The 25,510-nt window shown below is 45.2% G+C and overlaps 1 protein-coding gene across 1 annotated transcript in view; it reads right to left on the bottom strand.

Annotated features, from left to right (window-relative positions):
- Window positions 1-25,510, bottom strand: part of CHRNA10 (cholinergic receptor nicotinic alpha 10 subunit) — a 72,787-nt gene that overhangs the window by 6,703 nt on the left and 40,574 nt on the right. The window contains exon 2 of the mRNA XM_069203731.1: window positions 11,119-11,273. Within this exon, the coding sequence (XP_069059832.1) occupies window positions 11,119-11,273 (155 nt within the window). The remainder of the gene's footprint in view (window positions 1-11,118; window positions 11,274-25,510) is intronic.

Raw genomic sequence — 25,510 nt, 5'->3', positions numbered from 1 at the left:
TTGGAGGGGTGGAGGAGGTGGTATAAGTAGCTGCGTGGGCATTGGAGGGGGCGGCGTGGGTGTTGGAGGTGTAGGCGTTGGAGATGCATACGTCTCGCGTGGTGTGTCAGTGGGCTCTGAACCCGCATGGAAGTCGGCCAAGATGGCGTCCCGGCTGGCAGCAAGCGGGTATTTACACAGGCCCAGTGTGTCCTCCCGCGGAATCATAGTTGCTCATTTGTATAACGGTGGATGCCCCACCCACTATGCTTTCTCAGAGGAGATGTGACGCTGGCAGGGAGTTAAAAGGCACCCTGTGAAGCCAAGTAAAATTATAAGTAATGGTATCCTGGGAGGCTGTCACCAGTGGTCAAGCGTTGCGGCAGCGGTGGGTGGGAGATCGCTGGAATGGCGGAGCAGGACATATCCAGGTGTGGCAGCTGCCCACCAGTGTCCCCGGAAACACCCTGCTTCTTGGAGGTCCCTTAGTTGAAGGACCCAAGGCTCCCAGCAGCTGAAGTGCCACAGCTCTGGGAGTAATTACCGAGTTCACTCATGTACCAACGCTTGAGTTTCAGTGTCGGTGTGGTGTCGTCGTATGTAGTGGACATACAGGAGGAGAGATGGGCGAAGGGATGGATTTCAGCTGCGTAACCCGGCCCAGGTGTTCAGGGAATGGGCGGATATCATAGACCACAAGAGGAGAACCTGATGCTTCTCAGGAGACCAGACACCAAGATTGAGTTACTGGCTGGGGGCCTGGTTTCCCTCCTTGAACTTTTGTACACAATTTAAATAGGGACGTATATTTTGGTAGCAAAATAGATGTGGAACGGCTACACAGCCTCTCAGCATCCATTACTATTGCAGCAGAGTATAAAATTAACTTTAGCCTTTTGTTTTTAAAAAAATATATAAATATATATGACATATCTATCTATTTGTCTTTCTGGCTATCTATCTATCTATCTATCTATCTATCTATCTATTATATGTATATATATGTATATGTGTGTGCGTACATATATATGTGTGTGTCTGTATGTATATATATATATATATATATATATATATATATATATATATATATATATATATATATATGGGAAACAGCCTTTACCACAATGGTCGAACCATGCGCTGCAGCTACATCGCAGCCGTTACAACAAATGTGTCTTTACTGTGCATTCCTTTACCACCCTTGTCGTTACAATGACATGCTGTAGGGAAAGCGGCATTGGACTTTAAAGTCCAAATATTTCCCTACTGGTGGGCACACTGGAGTTGGGATAGTAAATTATATCTCTCCAAAGTCCAGGGCTTTCTCTAAGGCATGTCGTCGTAACGTAATGCGAAGTAAAGAAATGCGTGGTAAATACGCATGCATTGTAAAGATTGCAGAGAAACGGCACGTGTGGTAAAGGCATGCATTGTTCTAAAATGCAACTATATATATATATATATAGAGAGAGAGAGAAAGAGAGAACCCCCTTACCTGACAGTATAAGACTATTGCAAACACACCTTTGCAGTTCATGAGTAAGCAGAGGAATTTATAAGGTTACAGCTCTCCAAGGTTCCTTGAAGCCCCTTGAACCCGGCATGTCGCAGGGAGGAACTTACTCTTCATCTTCAAGGTCACTGGGATGGCACATTTTTGCATAAATTTTACAGCAAACTGACAAAATCTACAATTTTCAAATGTTTAAAAACATTTGCTTTCAGTTCTATATTCCTAGTTCGTGGACTTCCAAAGGGCTTTTTTCAGCATCAGGAAACAAACACTTTACATACTTAAATGTAATTCAGACAGGATGTAGGAACAATTATTCTTTCTGTTTCATGAAGATGGTTTGTTCTGCTGGTCACACAAATTCATGTTTAAATGGCAGACGCTGTTCTCAAAGCTGTCGTTTTTTTCATAGGTTGTTCTAGCATCAGCAGTTCTTTCAAGAGGGAGATTAGACCCATACCAAACATATTGAATGTTCCTATGGCTTCATGTGTTTATCTTAAAGAACCTTCGAAAGAGCGATATCTAGACATATTCCATGCACTACAATCTTCTGGACTGTTTCTGAATGGACATTGAAGCTTCCTCAAGACTGATAGTCTGACCACAGGGTGCACCGAGACTGAAGTCAAGAGATGAGACAGCTGGCATGCACCAAATTAAAAACAAACATATTTGATTAAAATAAGTTCATAGTGTAAGTAGGGGCGGTGGTATAGAATGGCATCCCAGTGTGTCCTTGCAAGACAGATTCATGATTTGTTGCCTAAATTACATTTTCGAATGCATTTTCTGAAGGAATATAGCTTTTTTTCTTCTGAAAGCTTTATTTATAAAGCATTGCTAACTCTTTCGTATCAAGGTGTGTTAAAATATGACATGAGCTAGGTAACAATGTTACTGAATGTTCTATATGCATGTCAGTCAACCACATAACATGCAGTATAATTTGCCCTTCATTGCCTCATAACTTAGCCAGCCCTGTGTACACTCGGTTACTGCCCCCTGCCAGCGGCCTTGGGTATAACACCAGGAGGGTTTCACGACCACACCTGCAGGTCTGTAGCGAAATGGCATTTTATTCGCTGTTAATGCCCTGTAGACAAAAGGAAAAAATGCACGTATGTGCACACATCTGGGTGGAACACATTGTGCATCGTAGACAGCTTAAATTACCTACTGATGGAATGTGTGTGTCCACCTCAACCAGCAAACTGGAACTTGTATTTACATTAGATAAAACAATAATAACGTATTTCAAACTGTACCTTTTATCTCATTATTGCAAGGGCTGGAACCCTTCAGCCTATCAGAACTTCCCATAGATCTCATAAACTGGTGATTTTTAGGCAAACCCTAAACTAACTCCTTTTATTCCACCAACCGTTTAGTGGAGCGACCATGAGCCTATATCGCTAAGTCTTCTAGCGCTGTGAAGCGGCCTCTGGGGCTGCTGTTTTGCGCTACTTTTCAAGTACTAGAAACCTGACCGTGCATTGCCGCCCTGTCCATCTCCTCCTATTCTGTCCCCTTCAGGTTTACTCTCCGGGCTTCTAGGCACACTTCACTTTTCACCTGCTAATGACGTCAGACACCCTTTCAGCGGTTTCCATCTTGTACCAGCATCGTGGATCATGTTTCCTGCGCTTCTTCTCAACATTATAATGGTTTTCCCCCTGTTTTCATTTACTTGAGGATCATTCACCGTTGCTGCTTGTACAATGTTTTCCTTTTTTTATTATGTATTTTTATAAAGTTTTACCCCCATAAATAATCAAACAATTACTTTGCGTTTCACGAGCACCATTTCCACATCTCCCCGCCTCCCCCCCTCTGCATGTTCCTCTTATCTCACGTCTGGGGCTCTACTCAGGAGGGTTTCGCCTTCTACCCATTGATCCTTGGTCGATAAGCGTCGCCCTAGCATTGGTGCAGCCTGAGATAGCGTCACGCAGAAGCCTGGTGCATTGTGGGTCTGCACTGCCATGGGCGGCCCTAGGAGCAGCCTTCCTGCAGGCTAAGAGCTTACTCCTGTTTGCTGCAGCAGATTAAGGCCAGGTGTAACTAGACCTCTGGTTCTCAACATACTAACTTCTGTGGACCCCACCTTTATCATTACTGGGACTCGGGAACCCCCAGTGAATCGTTACTGGAAGCTGGGGACCCCCCACTGAGTCATTACTGGAACCCTAGGGCCCCTCGCTGAGTAATTGCTGGACCCTGGCTTAAACACTGTCCCGCCAAACACATGCACAAATTATAATCCTTTTTATTTGATTTGCAAACAAATAAAAACAAAAAAATTCTAATAGGAAAGTTGGAGCTTTTCTAAATTCTATTGAAGCCACACATCGTCCATACTATATTCTGTTTCATGCACCTGCGCGGCTCCACGAATCAATCTGTGGATACTAATTTAATTTTTAGCCTCTAATTTCAAATTCCTTGACATTTACAGTACGTTTTAAAATGTTCAATTGTCCCTTTAGCCATTTTATTTATTATAATTGTAATAGTATTTATATAGCGCTTACTACCCCTGACGAGGCGTCGAAGCACGTTTCGGCGTGTAGCACGCTACTCCGGAACCCAATAAGAATTAGTGATGGATTAGTATCGGGAAATATGAGTACAGTTTTAGTATTATGATGAGTTAATTTTAGCCGCGGATATGTGAGTTTGTTAGTTGGATTGACTGGAGTAATGGAGGGGTGGAGGAGGGAAGAATCCAGAAGTGTTAATTGGGAGTATATGGTAATAGGATTTAGGCTTGGGATGAGTAAAGGGGGATGGAGGAGGGAAGAGTCTGTGGAAGGGGTTAGGGAGATCATAGTAGCAGGGTGAGAGAAATGAGGGCGAATTTAGTAGGGTTGTTTGGGAGATCATGGTAGTAAACTGAGGTGTGGGTGAGTTAGATGTGGAAGAGGAGGGGAGAGCTCAGGCAGGGTTATTTAGGAGATGAAAGTAGTAGACTGGATTTGGGATGAGTCAGAGTGGGGATGGAGGATAGATTGATAGAGACATGAAATATGATGGTGGGTAGATAAGTGTGATAAGATGAGAGCAGGGATTCATAGATATCTAGTATATAACAACCCACCCAGGAGCCATGCAATGACCCACGAACAAGCCAAGCACAGAAACAACATACACATATACATACATATATATATATACATATATATATATATATATATATACACACACACATACACACATGAATACACACACATATGCACACATATATGGACATACAATACATAATTAGAACCATGGGTAAATATACTTAACAGGTTTAAAGAGTGTGTGTGTATTTTATTGTTATGACATACTAGCAATACATATTTTCTAAAGAACTATACATAACTAAAAATATACACATAATCAGAAAAAATATTTATCAACATAGCCATATGCAGTCCATAGTGGTATGAATATGGTGGTTATGAAGGAAAGAGCCAACTCTTGAGTAGTTTTCTGAATACAAGAAAGTTATCTGTGGCTCTTATAGTTGGGGGTAATGAATTACATAGTTTGGCTGCTTGAACTGAGAAGGATGTACCACCTATAGTCTTTTTCTTGTATGGTGGTGTTCTAAGGCGGGGTGCCAATCTTGAGGCGAGGTTTCTTTGTTGGATGTATTTGGTTATTTTGTTTCTGATAAAAAGTGGTCCTGTTCCATGTATAGCTTTGTGGGTGATACAAAGCAGCTTGAAAGTGCATCTTCTGGCAACGGGTAACCAGTGTAGTGCTCTCAAGGCGGGGGAGATGTGGGCTTGGGGCTTTACATGTAATAGTAGCCTGGCTGCGGAGTTCTGAATACGTTGTAGTTTTTTCATAATAGATAGAGATGATCCATGGTAGAGGCCATTGGCATAATCCAGTTTGGATAGTACAAGCGAGATAGTAGCTTGCACCTTATGTGGAAATCCGAGGTGGGGGAAGATGCGTCGTAGAGTCTTCAAGGTGATGAAGCTTGTTCGTGCTAATTTGTCCACTTGGGCATTCATAGTTAATTTGGAATCCATGGTGATTCCAAGGTTTTTAACTTCCTTGGATAATTGAGGAGGTGGTCTGAGATCATCAGTCCAGATGCACAGAGGGTCATAACTTTTCCAGTCACCACATATGAGTATTTCTGTTTTGGAGGTATTTAGTTTGAGATGGCTCCAGGTCATCCACTGATCAACGGCTCTGAGGCAACTGAAGATTTGTGAGTTTTCAATGTTTTTGGGGGCATTCTAATTTAAGTGGTATTTGTGTGTCATCTGCATAGTTGTAGCATGTGAGATGAAAATCATTGATCAGTTCTGGAAATGATATCATGTAGATGTTGAAAAGCAAATGTGAGAGGATTGATCCTTGGGGGACCCCTGCTTTTGTGAGGTAGGGCTTGGACGAGAAGGGGGGTGAGTAGATGATATTAGATATTTTCTGAAGATAAGAAGTAATCCAGTCAAGAGCAGTCCCTTGTATGCCGGCTTCATGGAGTCTTTGAATTAGGGTGTCATGGTCAACCGTATCAAAGGCAGCCGAGAGGTCCAAGAGAAGTAGTGCAGCAACTCCATTGCAATCGACTGTGTTTTTAAGATCATCCCAGATTGCTATGAGTGCCGATTCAGTGCCTCTTCCTGGGCGGAATCCAGTTTGGAAGTCTGAAAGTATAGAATTGTCTTCAATGAATTATGACATCTGGGTGAATGTTGCTCTTTCTATCAGTTTGCCCAGGAAAAGTCCATTTGTGATTGGTCTGTAGTTGTTGGGGTCTTGCGGGTCTAGTTTTTTTTTTTTTAATAATGGTCGTGTGTATGCCTTTTTCAGGTCTACAGGAAAAATTCTTGTAGTTAAAGAGTTGTTGATGATTCTTCTTACAGGTGTGGCAGCAGAAGTAGATAGAAGAATGTTCTTGAAGATTTGTGGTGCGCAAGGGTCCGAAGGGCAACCGGAAGGCCTGCTTGCTTTGACCAAATCCATCAATTCACCTTGGGATATTTGTTGGAAGGACTGTAGAGGCTGGGTTGGTTTATTCTTAGATCGTATTTTAGGAAAGGGGTTGGTGCTGATGGTTTTCTTCTGTTTTAAATAGGAGTCCAATGTGTCTGCCTTGGTTGTGTAGTGAGTTGCCAATTTGTTTGTGAAATCTTGAGTAGTGGAATGACTTCCTTCCATGCATGTAGGTTTTCGAAATTCATTGAGAATTTCATAAAATTCCTTGGTTGTAGAGTTAGCATTTTGAATTCTGTCTGAGTAGTCCATTTTTTTAGATTTTTTGATTGATGATTTGTATATTCTGTTAAGTTTGTGTCACGGCAGTATGTCTTGACTGTTGTTTGTTTTGGGCCAGGTCCACTGCAACTTTCTGATTTGTTGTTTTATCTTTTTAAGATCTGTGTTTCTCCAAGGTGTTGGTTTTCTTTTGTCGTGTTTAGTTTTTGTGAGTGGTATTAGGGTAACAAAAGCTTCCTGTAGCCATTTATAAAGTTTTATAAATTAATTAAATTAATTAATTGTATCTAGATCTGTGGTGGCTGTTAGTTGTGCTTCTAGGTCATCCAAATTGAGTTTGCTCCATGGTCGACAGGTGCATGTATGTAAGTAGTTGTGGGGTGTGTTGATTTGTGGAGTTTTATGTCGGAAAGTTATCAAATGGTGGTCTGACCAAGTGATTAGCGTGATGCTATGAACGGTAACTAGTTCAGGCTTAGCGAAAATTACATCTAGGATGTGTCCAGCGATGTGTGTGGGATTGTGTACAATCTGATGTAGGTTCAATGCGACTAGCGCAAAAAGAACAGTTGATGGACGGAATGTAGAACAAATCAAACATTCACCCCCAGTCACAGATCTGGGTTTAATCCATCAGTTTTTTTGCTCACCATGCCATTCCAGTTTGGACCCAGTCATATGCAAATCAGTCTTGACCCTGTTCCCCATGGGAACAGTCCAGCCCGAACTGCCAGACCAGGTCCTCCCTGGACCAGAAACAAGCATCCTGGGACCAGTTTCGGGGTGTCACCCCTCTTCAGCCAGGCTAGCTTGAATCTGGCGACATAGTGAGCACGGGACCCACGTCTGGGCATACCCTTCCCATTTGGGGCGACAAACGCAAAAAGAACAGTTGATTAACGGAATGTAGAACAAATCAAACATTCACCCCCAAGCACAGATCTGGGTTTAATCCATCAGTTTTTTTGCTCACCATGCCATTTCAGTTTGGACCTAGTCATATGCAAATTAGTCTTGACCCTGTTCCCCATGGGAACAGTCCAGCCCGAACTGCCAGACCAGGTCCTCCCTGGACCAGAAACAAGCATCCTGGGACCGGTTTCGGGGTATCACCCCTCTTCAGCCAGGCTAGCTTGAATATGGTGGCATAGTGAGCACGGGACCCACGTCTGGGCATACCCTTCCCACTTGGGGCGACAAACGCAAAAAGGACAGTTGATGGACGGAATGTAGAACAAATCAAACATTCACCCCCAGTCACAGATCTGGGTTTAATCCATCAGTTTTTTTTTTTTTCAATGCGACTAGGCCAGTGGTGATAGCTTTTGGATGGGGCATATTGGGTTTGTCAAACCAAATGTTTCGATCCCCAAGAATACATAGGTTGGAGTATAGTGTAATAAGGTTTGAGCATGTATCTAGAAAAGCATCTGGGAATATGGCGTTGTTAGGTGGAGGTCTGTAAAGGAGGAGAAAGTTACAGGAGGAAGTTGGAGTAGGGTGGCATCTGGTGAGGAGCGCTTCACAACCTTGTATGGAAATGTTGTCTGTTTTACAGAGGTTTATTGCCTGTTTGAAAACAATAGCTAGTCCACCTCCTCTCTTGCCTATACGGTTTTGTGTGATGGTTTGATAGCCCGGAGGGCTGTACACTTTATTCATCTGTTAATATTATTTAATTTTCTAAGCAGTCAAGGATGCCCTGAGGAGGTTTTGCGAACCCACAGGGATTTCCAGACCACAAGTTGGGAACAACTGACCTAGATCCATTCCGGCCAAAGCAAGACATTGTCCCATGATGCATTTGTGATCAGACAAAATGGCTCCTGTGTTGTGTCTCTGCCTCCCACGGTAATTATGTCATAGAAACAGGTAAATGTAAACAAATTCTCACTTCCATGATGTTCAAACAATTTAGAATTGTGCCTTGGTGCGGAGGCAGAGCTTGCAGTGTCAGGAGGGAAGTTTATACCTGAGGCACACCTTTGTGTACAAGTCACCTCAAGCAAAGGACTGCTCAAGGGTAAATCGTACACAAGGCGTCATTTCTGCAAAAAAAAGTATTATGTGTGGAATTATCATGCAATCTCCTTTGGGCCATTGTTTGTGTATTCCTTTCTTGTAGCACTAGTACTCCATACCAAGCTACGGCTGAATGGGTTGTCAAGGGGTGTTTGTGCTGTTCCTGCACGCTATGCCTGCATTCCATGCATTATTGGTAGTTTCTAGCTCACTTCAACTTTCACCACAAATGTTCACAACGCAAAACAATAGTAAGGGTTTGATGTAGATTTCGGTGGACTCCGTCACAACAATGAAAGATAGTCTGTCCCCCAAAATCTAAATCGCATTATTTCCTATGGGATTTATATTTCGGCAGACAGGCTATCTGTCACCGTTGCGACGGCGTAACTCTTTTGCCAAAATCTAAAGGAGGCCTTCAGTCTGGGGCAAGTGTTTGCTCTGGAGACCACCACAAGGCAACGAATTGACACCAATCTTAGCACATCCACTTCCCGTGGGGATACCCGGTGCGCCTTCATTGACACCTACGTCTTCATTCTATGGTACTGAGGTATGGCAAACCTCAGCCTCCTCCGGGCAATAGCAGCTGTGGCTACTCAGCACAGCCAGCGCACTTACCCTGCAGGCCAGACCTGGCTCCCCCCTCAGGATGTGATCAGATGGGACAGAGCCTGACTTGCACCTTCCCCACAGAGCTTCCATCACCCCATCACATGATTCCCCTCACTGTCAAGGATGGCTGGATCCAGGAAGTTCTAACCCCTGGTGCATCTCGCCTCCTCCTCCTCACATACGGGGAGAGCAGCAGACGCGCCACTGTAGAGGGGCTTGCTGTTAAAAGTACATTCTCCATAGCACGGGATCTCCAGGGAAAGCGTATCGTTTTATAAAAACATGCATACATCTCTGTGAGATTTATAGATAATTCTTCTTATCTCTGCAAATCTGAATCCTGGCAGGATCAGCTCTCATGTTCAGTTCATAATAAGAGTTGCAGACCACAAAACTATTTACCCCACACTCCACATCTGATCATTGAATCAATAGGAGCTCATTCTGTGTGTGATAGATACAAATATGTAATGCTAAAATGAGTTTTTCGCTGATGTTTCCCAAACAGAACATAATAAAAAGTTATGAGTCACTTGCATGTCTTATGACGAACACTTATTAACATTGTGAGCTGCTTAAAAGGCGCCAGTTATAGACGTGTATGTTTGATAAGGGGGATTAACTGTTTTGATGTTTTATAATAAATGTGAAAGTGGAACTCTGTCAATCATCCTACCATTTTCTATATGTGAAATTGAATTAATTATATACATAATTTAATACATACATTATTTAACACTGTCTTACTCTTTTTTCAAGAAGTGTATTGGAAGGTGACATGCAGGGTTGCATTTCCAAGGTATTTTTGTGTTTCTGACCAAAATAATTGGTGCAATAACTGTTGCCCTGAGGAAGGCCAAGGTGGGAAAAGCATTTCCACCGACCGAAACACATGCAGAGAATTGAAAAAATTTGCTAGGATCCAAAAAGTGTTCCTAGATGTAGCTGAACGGCCTGGAGAGTGCACATTGCACGGCCACTCTTTCTCCATTAAAGCCACTTTCCCTTCCCTCACTTGTCATCAGCACCCCCTACCTTGCAGCATTTTCAGCTTGTCCTTCTACTGTGTGCAAACTACGCAATACGTAAAGACTCCTCTAAATTTAGTAGCTCTGCATCAAATATATGTGAATTATAAGTACGACAGCAGAGCCCTCACTGCACCTTTTATTAACAAACCACACTGAGTTGCCCAAACATGGCGAGGCTTTCAAGCTAAGCATGACTAGACAGTTTCAGATCCTGGAGTCCTTCTTGCCCACCAAAGTCTTCAGTCCTGGTCAATGGATGCTTCCTGACAGCTGGCTTTGCACCCTTTGCTGGTCCTCAGTTTTTTTCTGCAAGGACAGGTCTTATGCCTTGTCTTACTTGAGAACAGCTTTCATTTCAGAAGAACAGTGGTACTGCAGAGGTGACTATATGGCTGTGCATCACTGGGGCACAATGTCCCCTGGTTTTCACCTCACACCCTGTAAATGGAGCCTGGATCTCTCCACTGAGACCCACATCTCCAAGCACCAGGGTGAGACTTTGATTCAAAGGAGAAGACAACAGTGAGTCCCTCAGAGCCACATACTCACCCCAACGCTTGTCATCGCCAAGATACCCAAACCAGAAGCCACACTTAGCTGCTAGAAGCCTCGGGATGAGGGACTGCGTAGTCCTTCCAGTCCGCGGGGTGCCAGGGTGGTCCGCAGCCTGCGCCCTGGCTCTCAAAGGGGGAAAAAGGCGAAATGATGCCGCTCCATACCAGTCCGACCTACTTGTTATATAGGACGATGTCGGGTCTCCATACATAACTACTAGGTATACGGATGGTATCGAGCCCATCATAATCCTCCTTATTCCAGCGCAGGTAGGCGTCGAACCACACCTGCCGTATCCACAGGTAGGCCATCAAAATCTGGTTCCTTTCATCCTGGGAGCAGGGAGACAAAAGAGATGAGTTATATTCAAAGACCATATCCCAGAGGAAGAGAAGGAGCAAAGGGTGGAAAGAAAACTAGAAAACAATGCAGTGGGGAAAGAAAAAAAGAAAGAAAGAAAGAAAGAAAGAAAGAAAGAAAAAAAAAAAAAGAAAGAAAGAAAGACAGAAAGAAAGAAAGAAAGAAAGAAAGAAAGAAAGAAAGAAAGAAAGAAAGAAAGAAAGAAAGAAAGGGAAGAAAGAAAGAATGAACGAACCAAGAATGAAAGAAAGAAAGAAGGAAAGAAGGAAAGAAGGAAAGAAGGAAAGAAGGAAAGAAGGAAAGAAAGAAAGAAAGAAAGAAAGAAAGAAAGAAAGAAAGAAAGAAAGAAAGAAAGAAAGAAAGAAAAAGAAAGAGAAAACGAACCTAGGAAAGAAAAAAAGAAATAACTTAGGAATAAAAGAAGAAAGACAAAAAGAGAGCAAAAGAACCTTGGGAGAAAAGAAGAAAGGAGGGAAAGAGAGCAAAAGAACCTAGAAACAAAAGAAGAAAGGATAAAAAAAGAAAGACAGAAATAGAGTAAAGGACGTAGAAACAAAAGAAGAAAGAAAGACAGAAAGAGAGGAAAAGAAAGTAGAAACAAAAGAAGAAAGGATGAAGAAAGAAAGAAAGAGAGCAAAAGAACTTAGGAACAAAAGACGAAAGGAAGAAGAAAAAAGACACAAAGAGAGCAAAATAATTCAGAAACACAGAAAGAAGACAGGAGGATTAAGAAAGACAAAGAGAGCAAAAGAGCTTAGGAACAAAAGAAAGGAGAAAGGAGAATGAAAAAAAGACAGAAAGAGAGCAAAATAGCCAATGAACAAGAAAGAAGAAGGAAAGAAAGAAAGATAGAAAGAACCTAGAAACAAAATAAGAAAGGAGAATGGCAGACAGAAAGAAAGAAGGAAGGAAAAGGAAGGAAAGAAAGAAGGAAGGGAGGAAAGAAAAAAGCGGAAAGATGAACCGCCTGCTAGCGCAGTCCACCGAGGAGGCGGGCCTCCGCCTGCGGCCTCCTGCAGGAACCTACAGCCAGTGCTTTAAATGGGCCGGTACTCTCCGGTACTGAGTACCGGAACTTTTTTATTTTGAGAGGGAGAGTACCGGCACATCTCAAGAAAAACGTAATACTTTTAATTGGAGAGTACCGGCACTTCTCAGAAACAAGCAGGTACTCTGGTACAGAGTACCTGCACTTCTATTTTTCCATTTAAAGCACTGCCTACAGCCCCGCCCACCTCAGGTGCCTCCTTCAGGAGGAGAGTGAATGGGGAAGGGAGGGCGCCAGTGGCCTCCGCTCAGCTCTGTTTGACCCCCGGACCCTGGCACATTGTGTGAGAGGTGGTGACCCTCCTGCCTAAAGGGGCGACTCGGTGTCTCTCTTTATAGGGGGCACTCAGTCATCTGCATGGGGGGCAGGGAGCCACGGGATGTAACCAGGGCCGGCTTTGGTGGGGTGCGGCCGCACTGAGCCCGGGGGCTGTGATGTAATCTAATATGTATTTGTTGTGTGTTGGGGTGTGTGTTTGTTATTTTATGTGATGTTGTGTGCATTCGTAGAGCACACGGCTCACCGGGGGTATCCAGGCGCTGAATGAGAAGCAGCGGGGGGCGAACACATGGCCAAGACCAGGTGAACAGCCAGGACTTCAGTCTCTTACGCAATTCAAGACTGAGCCGGGGTGGCCCTGATGTGCTGGGGAAGTGTGCACAATTTTCAAAAGAGTGTTATACACCAATGTGCAGAGGTAAAAATGCAAATGAAAATCATGTAGTATTCACAAAGGTGCTCCGTTGTGACAGTGTGTTAATACATCCATGCAAGCACACCAAGAATTAAAAGATCAGTCTAGGGGGTGTGGTTACAGGAGTGATATATCTATTTGCTCCTACAGCGGAAGAGCATGCGAGCCATGGGCGGGCGGCTTTAGCGTTGGCATCGCCCGCTGCGACAATCTTTTTTTGCCAGTCCCCCCCCATAACCTCCTCCTTGGATTTCCTTGCAACCACCAGCAAATGTGCCCCTTATTTCTCTCACATACATTTCATTTGTTTTAAAGCACTGGTAAACGCTGGTTTTATTATTCCACTCAGCTATCCACATAAAATACACATCTGTTCTTAGCAGCAGGCACATTAACCCTCTGCGCTTCATTATGGTGAGTCAAAACTGCCGCTAGACAAAACTCTAGTCACCCTTTCTCTAGCAGGAACATTAATCAAGCATTACCTTGATATTTTTATTGCTGCCTGAAAGCTGGACACAGATGGAACTCTACAGCAGGTGCTTTTAAATCCTACTTTATTGCTCATTACCCCTTAGATCAGTGCCCCCCTCCAGGTCAGTGCCTAGTGCGGCCTAAAGCCGGCCCTGGTCATGGGACATAATGCAAGCAAAGAAAGTGGCCGCCCAGCACCATGGATAAATAGAAAAAGGAAGCTGCAACTGGGGAGCAGTGGACATCTCATAGTCAGGTGCCCTTGTGACACTGCACCTGCTGCACTATAGCTAGCTCCACCCCCTTCCTGCAGAAAACCCCAAATAGCTGCTAGATTCCAATCTCTACTGGTAGTAGGCAATACAACTGAGGAAGATTGAGGCAAGGCCATGTACATCGCAAAGTAGCACAAGCTGGTGCAAAGGAGACCGGGCAAGGTCCTTAACATGTCTGGTGAAGACGGTTTTCAGATTTACACAGCACCGAGATGTTCATAACTAGGGAGCAGAATGTATCTAGCTCCAGTTATGTCCTGCAGGTGTGGCCTCCATCCTGTGCCGTGCAGTGGGGTCCAGATCTGTCCTGCAGGTGTGGCCTCCATCCTGTGCCGTGCAGTGGGGTCCAGTTCTGTCCTGTGGGTGTGGCCTCCATCCTGTGCCGTGCAGTGGGGTCCAGTTCTGTCCTGCGGGTGTGGCCTCCATCCTGTGCCGCGCAGTGGGGTCCAGTTCTGTCCTGTAGGTGTGGCCTCCATCCTGTGCCGCGCAGTGGGGTCCAGTTCTGTCCTGCAGGTGTGGCCTCCATCCTGTGCCGCGCAGTGGGGTCCAGTTCTGTCCTGTAGGTGTGGCCTCCATCCTGTGCCGCGCAGTGGGGTCCAGTTCTGTCCTGCAGGTGTGGCCTCCATCCTGTGCCGCGCAGTGGGGTCCAGTTCTGTCCTGCAGGTGTGGCCTCCATCCGGTGCCGCGCAGTGGGGTCCAGTTCTGTCCTGTAGGTGTGGCCTCCATCCTGTGCCGCGCAGTGGGGTCCAGTTCTGTCCTGCGGGTGTGCCCTCCATCCTGTGCCGCGCAGTAAGGTCCAGTTCTGTCCTGTGGGTGTGCCCTCCATCCTCTGCCGCGCAGTGGGGTCCAGTTCTGTCCTGTAGGTGTTGCCTCCATCCGGTGCCGTGCAGTGGGGTCCAGTTCTGTCCTGTAGGTGTGGCCTCGATCCTGTGCCGTGCAGTGGGGTCCAGATCTGTCCTGCAGGTGTGGCCTCCATCCTCTGCCGCGCAGTGGGGTCCAGTTCTGTCCTGTAGGTGTGGCCTCCATCCGGTGCCGTGCAGTGGGGTCCAGTTCTGTCCTGGAGGTGTGGCCTCGATCCTGTGCCGTGCAGTGGGGTCCAGATCTGTCCTGCAGGTGTGGCCTCGATCCTGTGCCGTGCAGTGGGGTCCAGATCTGTCCTGTAGGTGTGGCCTCGATCCTGTGCCGTGCAGTGGGGTCCAGTTCTGTCCTGTAGGTGTGGCCTCCATCCTGTGCTACGCAGTGGGGTACAGTTCTGTCCTGTAGGTGTGGCCTCCATCCTGTGCCGCGCAGTGGTGTATCATAAATTGGTGGGCTCCCGAACAGAATATTAGAGGCCCACGAGTATCGCTCATCTGATAGATATTCATTGCACTGGGGCTAAGCGGGGGCCCCTTGAATGGTGAGGGACCCCGCCACAAAACGTGTGGTGTAGCAATAGTATAGTGGGTCCCAGTGCTAACAAGGGAAATAGCTCTCCAGTCCTGTACCCTTCAGGACCACCGGTTCCCATCTTCAATGTAGGATTAAGCTGAAGACACCTCTTTAAAGAACACCACATCACTAAGAAGTGGCAATTTAACTCCACTGTCAGAGCCTGAGATCCCCACCTAGAATCACTCTGAGATTATCACTTCCTGTGACTTTAGAGTGCCAAACTGACTGTGCCTATATTGTCGCTATACAAATACCTTCAGGACCAGCCTTAGGCATGTGCGAGCTGGGCCTACGCCCAGGGCGCAACTCCCAGAAGGGCGCAGGAGATGCCTAAAGCAGTCTCCCTTCGACCTGGGCCAGACGAAATGTGTGTTTTAGACACTGTTTGTGAGGGCTGCTTTCACCACATCTGCTTACTATCTGTTACTTTTCATTTAATTCCTTAATTTCCCCCCCTTTCCTTCTTCCTGCTCCTCCCAAATATTTTGTATGCATAGATAATTAAAGAGGATAATTAGGAGTAGGAACCAAATTTGGTTTCGCCATGGGCTCCACCTGAGCGAAGGCTAGCTCTGAATACCACATACATCCAAACATACATATAAACATACAGATGAACTCCTGCATTTTTGGCTTTGTGATTAACCTTCATGGAGCAGGCAGAGCTCAGAAGATTCTTCACCTTGCATTAAAAAAACAAAGGGTGACATTGACGAGGCCCGTGGCACAGGGCGGTGCAGCAAAGCGCCAAATCTTCAAGATACGGCGCATTTCTGTTCCCTCCCCCTGCGGTGGCACACAAATTGCTGCCTAGCGCCAACGAAAGCATCCTAGTACCATGGTGCAAAGGTGCCTGTGATGAAGCAGAAAATGAAGGTTTTCATTTATTAGCGCTTAAACGTAGTACTGTAATAATCATGTGTGACTTTAACCCAACTAATAAAGATTGTACGGGGACAAAATGTGCCCTCAGAGTAGTTTGCCAACATTTATAAGCGTGCTTTATATAACGTGATGTATTAGAATTGCACTAATCCGACATAATCGTAAACGTGTGCTATGATTTGCTTGTTTGAAATGCTTTAGCTTAGCATTACTTTAGTAGAGGCTTCGGCCTAGTTGCCTGGTCTCACGGTTTAGATGCTCGTATTTTTCCAATGTGCTAATAAACGTGTATTTTGCTTGAAGCTGTACTTTTCCACTGAGATCGTTCACATGCTTATCTTAAGGTTTCGTGCCAGCTTGGCATTTTTCTCTTTACTCCAAGGTCGATCTGCAGGTGCGGACAATGGAAGCTCTGAAAGTGAGTTAATTGGTATAAAATGTTGCAACTTGCGTACCCATCTCCAAGGATAATGTATGCTTAAGTAAAAGCTTGAGAACTGTCGTTTTTGATTGGACAATTTGAAGCTAACTTATGAACCCTCCAATGGAAGACCCTACTGGATTTGAACTGTTGTCTATTTAAACCAGGTGCACGAGAGGAAAGTAGCCATTGCAGCCATTATTGGACATCCCGCCATTTTGCAGACTTCGTAGCTATTATGGCCCACCTTGCTGCGACGCCATTTTGAAAGAGACTTTGATGCTTTCTCTAATCGAGAGAAAGAGACTTTAAATGATTCTTGCCCTAGAGACTTTAACTTTGATCCCTTGCATGAAGTAGTAGTTTTACTTTGCCGCCGTGAGGCAATTGCCCCGTTCACCTTGCCCTTGCCCCGTCCCATGCTGATCGAGAAACGGTACCTGTGAGACGAAGACTTCCTTGAATGCTGATCGTAATTGGTAAATATGAAAGGAAATTGTACAATTGCATTGTGTTTCTTTTAGGTAACCAACTGCTGATTTTTGACAAGATCCCTAGTTAGGAGTTTTTCTAAATTAATGTTGCTAAATTGTTTTTGCATGAAGTCCCACATGCCGATGTTAATTTGAGGTTAGATGAGGATTCCTTTTGTTGCACGATGCAATTTGAGACCTTGTTATGCTGACTAAATGTATGCAATTAGTTCATTACAGATTATAGTTTTAGTGATTTGCATTGCTATTATCGAATGCCTTGTTATTCAAATGCTGCATAGACTGCACTTGTTTCGCCGCTATGGACAGCTATTAATGTTCATTTATGTTTATCATTTGGTGTTGAGACACATCTATATTGTGCTAGCTTTGTTAATATAGGGAAATAAATTCACTAACTTTGAGTAAACTGGTGTGGTTATTCCTGACTGAAAGGTCAGGGTTCGCCAAAATGTATTCTGGATTAATTGTTAAGTGTTATGTCGATCAGGGTATTGCTTATGTTCGTTATTGATTATTGATTTAATGAAATTGACTGATTAAGGGTGTCGAGGGTCCCACTTAGCCAAAAGGTTCATCGGCCTAAAGAGCGTCCAAATACAGGTAAATTATTAGTACGGAACGCTCTATCAGTAGATGGTAGCAGAGGACGGTTTCGCCTTTTGAGACCCCATACTCTTAAAGTACATGGTGTTGAGTTGACGGTTACGCCCTTTGAGACCCCATTCAGGAAGTTGAATTAGATTTTTCTTGGGTAAAATAGATTGAGAAAATGATGATGGGCTAGGTCCACCGCGACTTTCCCGGGATCTCGGAGCTTGCGAATGGAGAGAATGGAGGTGTGAGATCAGCGTTGGCGGAACTAGTGATGGTATGAGTGAAGTTAGGGTTTTGCGCTTGCATAGCTTATTGCCGCAGATTGTGTGAAAAGGTTGCGAGGAATTTTTTTCTTTTTAGAGGATAGCGGAGGTGCGACTCCGAGTGTAGAAGTAGGGAAGTCGTCGTGCCCTTCTATCATCTGTGCAAGAAGTTGTTACGAGAGGAGCTGAGTGAAGGAGGACTAGCCGCGAGGCTTTGTCAGCCACAGTGTGTGTGAGTGTGACGTCACTAGGAGCCGCGCTGGGATAGGTTGGTTGCAGAGAAGGGTCGCGCACGGATTGGACGCAGTCCGTGGGGCTCGATTGGAAGGGGAAAGGCAAGCGAAGAGTATTCCGGGAATTAAAGTCACCTATTGATTACAAATTTTGTGAAATAAAAGACGAGAAAATGAAATTTTTTAAAGCATTAAGGAGTGCGATGAAGGGGGAGTCTTACATTAAAGCGGGCGTAGGAGAGGAGACGCCGCCCGAAGGTACACCAGCTTACATTGTAATGGAGGAAAAAGAGGTAGCTCCGTGCCTTTGGCTAAAGCAATGGCACAAGCTGACAGAGAAACATGGGAGCGTAGCGTTCCCGATCCATGGGACATTCAATATAAGGATACTAGAGAATTTGAGATTCGCGATGTACGACATGAAGGTACCTCCAAGGCCAGCACAGTTTGAGGCTCTAGCAATTTGGGAACTAATGGCTAGACAGCAACAGCAAAATAAGTTCGAGACCAGGATAAGGAAGGTAGAAAAGACACTAGCGGATGCTAGGTGGGATAATGCACAGAAGGTGTGGAGGTCAGATGTATTGCAGGGGATAAAATTGTTTCCCGCAATTACTAAGGAAGAAGAGGAAACAGGTAAGAAAGCTACCTGCAAGACAAACAGGAGGTGTTCTAAGGATAGAGAGGACGAGGAAAAGTTGAGAAGGGAAGAGGAGTTAGAGGATGAGGAGTTAATCATGCAATTGCTGAACGACCGTCCACCACCTTATGCAGAGAGTGGACAAGGTCCAAGTACCAGTTCTGCCCCTCCGGCATCGGTACGGAATAATGAAACTCAGAGTTCAGGAGCTTCATCGGGATCTAAGGACCCGAGTCTACTGTTCACCCCGCAGATACCGCAGGTTAGGAGAATATATCCAGATGTGCCCATGTTGAAACAAGTAGAAAATTATCAGCCGCAGATCCCAGGATACTATAGTAGTGACAACGGTGCAGGAATGATTCTAGATCCAACCGTAAGGGGAGTACAGAATGGTCACAACCCGACATTGGCACAAGCCGAATCAACTCAGTTTTTGATGCCTCAAAAGCAGATGCAGGGGGGAAATGCACATGCTCAGATGACGGGGAGTCAGATGGGCATGCCGGCAATGATGACCCATAGTGTGGGAATGAACATGTCTCAGAACATGGGAAATGGACAGAACCCAGATGCAATATCCCTACCCATTACTGTAGGTCCACCGGTACCTTTGTACAGTCAGCCTAACTTAGGTATGAGCGGTCAGGGATCAATGCTGCAGAATGGGACAGAAAGGAGGTGCATAGAAAACACTCCAGGGATAACTCCGATAGCGGCTCAGCCAACTGGATCTGGGTCCTTGATGGAGTTTAGTCCCATATGTGCTCAGTCAACACTGGTGAGGTCGAGTCCCCCACTGATGATACCGCTGTCATCGAATACTGAAAAGTTGCCACAACCATCGATGGCAGTCGATGTGAATGCTACACTGATGGGGTTGAATGCACAACAGCTGACACAGTGGTTCAACAGTCTGAATTCCACACAAAGCTCAGCCAGTGGGAAGGGAGAAGAATATCTGAATAGGGTCAGGTTGAACATGGAAGCACAAGAATTGGTGGAAGGGACTATGGGTGTGAATAGGTTGGAGTCCTATTCGGAAGAAGAGCTGAGATATCAATGTCCCAGGATTACGAAAGAAGTGAACAAGGTACATAAAAGCTTGCAAGAAATAGCTGACAAAAACGGGGTGGATATAGACAAGACAAAACACTTGAGCAGGAGCTATAGATTGGATTTTGGGACCACAGATTTTGAACACATGAGGTCAGCAGGCATGAAGGCGCACCTTAGAGAATTGCTGCAGAGTGCACAAGTGTGGAGGTGCTTAGACAAGTGGGAAAGCAGGTGGGTAAGGAGAAAGGAAAAGAGGAGGGACAGTGCTACAGAGCTCAATGAGAAAAGACCACAGAGTAGCGAGGCAGTAACCATGTTACCAATGAGGGAGACAGCAGGGGGAAAATTAATACATGTACCATGGCACAGATGCGACATTCAGTCATTTACGGATGATTTTCCCAAACTGAGAGAGAAGCCGATTGAATGGTATCAACAGACTGATAGGTTTGTGAAGCTTGCAAAATGTCTCTGGGAAGACCTGAACACCCTCTTTGAGATTGTGGTTCCGGCAGATTTGTGGGAGGATTGCAAAAGAGCTGTAGGTTGGCCGACAAGTGAACCAGAGAGAGACAGGGATACGGGTGCACCATCACCTATGGTGATGAGCCTGTACTATAAGGTGATTGAGCATTTGAAGACGAAGGTTGCCGCGAAAAATGTGGATTGGCAGAAGATAGATCGAACTGCCCAAGAGGCTAAAGAGTCGATTCACAGTTACTATGAGAGGTTGTTGAAGGCGTTTAAGAACTACAGTGGCACAGAGACAATAGAGGCGAAGGACATGCTTCATTTCGTGTTTAGATTTGTGGAAGGGCTGAGACCAGAGATAAGCCAGATGATAAAGTCGCATTTGATTTGTTGGCAGTTGAAACCTATTGATGAGGTGTTGAATTATGCGAAATACTGTAGCGACGAAATTGAAGTTAAATAGAAAAGGTTGAAGGAGAAGGTGATGATGATGCAACTTAAAGCAGCTCAGACAGGTCTGCAAGGTTTGCAAGGGTTGCAAGGGTTCCAACAGCAGGTACCGCAACCGCAGCCGCAGTTGCAGGGAAACATGGCGTTTCAGCCACAGGTCAGAGGCAGAGGCAGAGGAGGTTTTGTGAATAATGGTCCGGATTTGAACACTGTTGTGAATGGTGTGCAGGCAATGAAGAAGGTGATGCCGTGTCACGTGTGCAGAATTGTCGGTCATTGGAAACGCGAGTGCCCGATGGTGGTGCAGGAAGGTGCAGGTGCAGGTGTTGGTCAGCAAAACAATGATGTCAATGCATTTCAGACAATGAGGGGACCGAAAATGAGAGATCCAAACCCAAATTTTCAGACCGTAAATCAGTTGCAGGGATTACAACCTATGCAGCCGCAGCAGATGCAGATGCCTCGTATGCAGGTGACGCAAATGCAGCCAATGCAACAGCAGTTACCCATGGTACCTAATCAGCAAATGCAAATACCTTTGGCACCAATGAGTCAGCAGCAAGTGATGGTTCCTCCACAGGTCTCGGGTCAGGTAATGAGTACAAATGGCACCGTACAACAGTTCCCACTACACAGTGAGAGTGGAATAAACAATGTATGGGAGAGTGAAAGTTCAGAAGAAGAAGGAGATTGTGTGCTTGCAGCATCCTTGGAAGTTGATCAAAAGGGTCCGTACGTAGAGGGAAGAGTAATGGGTCATCGTGTCTCATTCTTGGTTGACACAGGAGCCACACGTTCAACTGTTAAGAGCAGTGAAGTACCAAATTTGCCACTCTCAGGGAGGACAGTTCAAGTGGTGGGAGTAGCAAACAGGCACCTGACGAACCCAATAACAGATCCGGTACCAGTCAGCATCGGTAACTATCAAGGGGTGCATCAGTTTGTGGTATGCGACTCAAGCCCGATAGCACTGTTAGGGAGAGACTTGTTGTGCAAGTTGGGTTGTTCAATTATGTGTACGAACGAGGGAATAAAAATTCAGACGAGCAGTGATGGGGAAGAAGAGGACAGTGTATAGGGGGATGAGATGGAAACTGTCGATGAAGAGTATCCTCTGATTTGTCTTTTCCCAATGATAACTGAAGAAGATATTCCAGCTGAATTACGGGAAACAGTCGGAAAGGAAGTGTGGGATATGACAGGGAAAGAGGTGGGATTGATGAAAGGAGTGGAACCAGTGAAAGTGACTGTAAAGCCCAATGCAATCTTTCCCCAGACCCCACAATACCACATGGCACAAGACACCCTCATGAAAATTGCTCAACTTATTGACCAATTTGTAAAACAGGGGGTACTGAAAGAAGTGTTAAACAGTCCATGTAATTCACCAATAATGGGACTAATAAAGCCAAGTGGGAAGGTCCGACTAGTGCAGGACTTGAGGAAAATAAATGACATCATAGTCAAGTGTTGCCCTGTCGTACCAAATCCAGCTGTGATAATGTTTCAAGTCCCTTGCGATGCTGAGTGGTTCTCAGTCATCGACCTGTCCCAAGCATTCTTTTCTGTACCTCTTCATGAGGACAGCCAATTCCTCTTTTGTTTCAAATTCCTAGACAGAGTGTACAGTTGGTGTCGAATTCCTCAAGGGTTCTCTGAGTCACCGTCCATCTTCAATCAGATTTTAAAGAAAGATTTGGAAGCATTAGAATTGCCATTCGAGTCAACCCTAGTACAGTACATTGATGACTTACTGGTTGCATCAAAGACAGAAAGTGGCTGCACAGCCGATACCATTGCTCTGTTGAACCATTTGGGAAGGAATGGACACAAGGTGTCTCCTTCCAAATTGCAGTTCTGTCAGAAGAAAGTGAAATACTTGGGTCACCAAATAGAGAAAGGGTCACGGAGAATAATGAAGGAAAGAATTACAAGTGTACTTCAAATGAGTCCACCCAAGACAAGGAGTGAGGTGAGGAAGTTTTTGGGAATGGTGGGCTACTGTCGCCAGTGGATTCCCAACTTCTCAACTTTAGCGAAGCCTTTACTGAAACTGACCCAGAAGGATGCCCTGGATCAAATTGAGCTGAAAGGAGATGAGATGGATGCTTTTATTGAATTGAAAGAATGCATGTGCAGGGCTCCAGCTTTAGGTATGCCTGACTACACAAAGCCTTTCACATTGTTTTGTCATGAACGTGATGCATGTTCTTTGTCTGTCTTGACTCAAGCCCATGGTGGCATAACAAGACCAGTAGCGTATTTTTCAGCTACTTTGGATCCGGTCGCAGCAGCACTTCCAGGGTGTTTGCGCGCCGTAGCAGCAGTTGGTATCAGCCTCACTCAGAGTGAAGGAATAGTGATGGGACACCCAGTAACAGTCATGGTCCCTCACTCAGTTGAGATACTTTTGACACGCTCCCGAACGCAACACATGACCGGAGCAAGACTCACAAGGTATGAAACGATAATTCTGGGCTCACCGAACGTGCAGCTGAAAAGGTGCACTACGTTGAATCCAGCAACCTTGCTTCCTGGTGAAAATGCTGAAATTGAGAACGCTGAAGACGTCGAGCATGACTGCCTTCAGGTGACTGAATTTTGCACAAAACCTCGACCTGACATTAAGGATACTAAGCTTGATGAAAATGACCAAATTGTTTTTGTTGATGGTTCATGTCTAAGAGATGGGATGGGAATTTTGAAAGCAGGATATGCTGTATGTACTGTAACAGGTGTCTTGGAAGCGGGATGGCTTCAAGGAGTCTATTCTGCACAAGTAGCAGAACTTGTAGCCCTCACCAGAGCATGTCAACTGTCTGCATTGATGAAAGTCACCATTTACACTGATAGCCAATACGGGTTTGGGATTGTGCATGACTTTGGACAACTATGGTCACAGAGAGGTTTCCTGACTTCTTCAGGATCCCCAGTGAAAAACGGGGAGAGAATAAGGGAATTGTTACACGCCATTCAAATGCCAGCCGAAGTTGCAGTGGTAAAGTGTAGTGCTCATACGAAAGGACAGGACTATGTTTCTCTGGGAAATGCATATGCGGATCAAGTCGCAAGATTTTGTGCCTTGAACTGTATATTACTCAGAGATGAATGGAATTCAATAAATGAACCAGAACTCGAACCAGCTGAAGCATTTGCCTTGAAAGTTGTAGATACAATAGATGAATTAAAAGCACTACAGAATAACGTCAGGGAGGATGAAAGAGATTCCTGGATTAAATCACAATGTATAAAGAGACCAGACGAGTTATGGGTTTCAAATGAGGGAAAATTTGTTTTGCCAAACAGTCTCTTATCACAGCTTGCGCGGTTCTATCATGGGCAAGCTCACCTAGGGAGAGATGCCATGATAAGATTGTTCAAAACTGATTGGTTTAACCCCAGATTTCGTCAAGCTGCAGAAGCAGTTTGCCATCGATGCGTCACTTGCCAGCAGATGAACCCAGGAAAGGGAACAGTTGTGAACGCGAGCCACATTGGTAGAGCAAGTGGCCCGTTTAGTCGAATGCAGATGGACTTCATTGAGATGCCTGTGCATGGAGGTCTGAAGTATGTGTTGGTAATTGTGTGCATTTTTAGTCACTGGATTGAGGCATACCCCACACGTAGAAATGACAGCCTTACAGTTGCAAAGCTATTGTTGAGAGAGTTGATACCACGTTTCGGATTCCCGATCTCTTTAGAATCAGATAGGGGAAGTCACTTCAATAATGAGGTGATAAAGTTACTTTGCGAAGCGCTGAACATTGAGCAAAAACTGCATTGTAGCTATCGCCCTGAAGCATCAGGACTGGTGGAGCAGATGAATGGTACACTGAAATCAAGAATGGCGAAAATATGTGCATCGACAAATTTGAAATGGCCTGACGCATTGCCCTTGGCGCTAATGTCAATGAGAAACACCCCTGACAGAAAGACTGGATTGTCTCCGCACGAAATTCTCATGGGCAGGGCTATGAGACTTCCTGCAGTTCCCGCAAACGCGCTTTTGAATATTACAGATTATATGGTGTTAGACTACTGCAAAGGTCTGGCTGATGTGGTTCGCTCTTTCTCTCACCAGGTGGAAGCAACCACCTTACCACCGATCCAAGGTCCAGGACACGCACTGAAAGCAGGTGACTGGGTCGTGGTAAAGAAGCATGTGAGGAAGTCGTGTCTGGAACCCCGTTGGAAAGGCCCTTTCCAAGTGATCCTGACGACAACTACCGCTGTGAAGTGTGCGGGAGTTCCCAACTGGATTCACGCCAGTCACACAAAGAAAGTGTTGTGTCCCACAGATGAGGAAGTTGAAGCGCTGAAACTGCCAGTGCCTGATAAAACAGTGCTGAGTGCTGAGACAGAACAAAACCGAACTGAAAGCGAACAGGCAGAAACAGGAGAGAGAGAAATATTCTCTGAGAACGAAGAGACTAACTCACTTGGGGAAGACCAAGGAGAAAGTTCAGACAGCGACGAAGCAGCTGAAGGTGACAAAGAACCTGAAGCAGCTGAGGGTAGCAAAGAGCCTGAAGCAGCTGAGGGTGACAAAGAACCTGAAGCAGCTGAAAGTGATACAGAGCCTGACGAAAGTAACGGTGACGAAGGGCTCGAAAAAGGTGAAAAAGCAGGAGAGCCTGATCAGAGGAGGGCTTTCCCAGAAGCAGACGATACAGAGAAAGAAAAAGAGAACGTGATTGATTCCCCAGAAGGAGGGGACAAGGCAGGACAGAACGAAAAGGTTCAAACTTCCACAGAAAGGGTCACAGGTCCA

This window comes from Pleurodeles waltl, chromosome 8, assembly GCF_031143425.1.
Source record: "Pleurodeles waltl isolate 20211129_DDA chromosome 8, aPleWal1.hap1.20221129, whole genome shotgun sequence".
In the NCBI taxonomy this organism is placed as follows: Eukaryota; Metazoa; Chordata; class Amphibia; order Caudata; family Salamandridae; genus Pleurodeles; species Pleurodeles waltl.
This window is presented reverse-complemented; position numbering and strand designations above follow the sequence as displayed.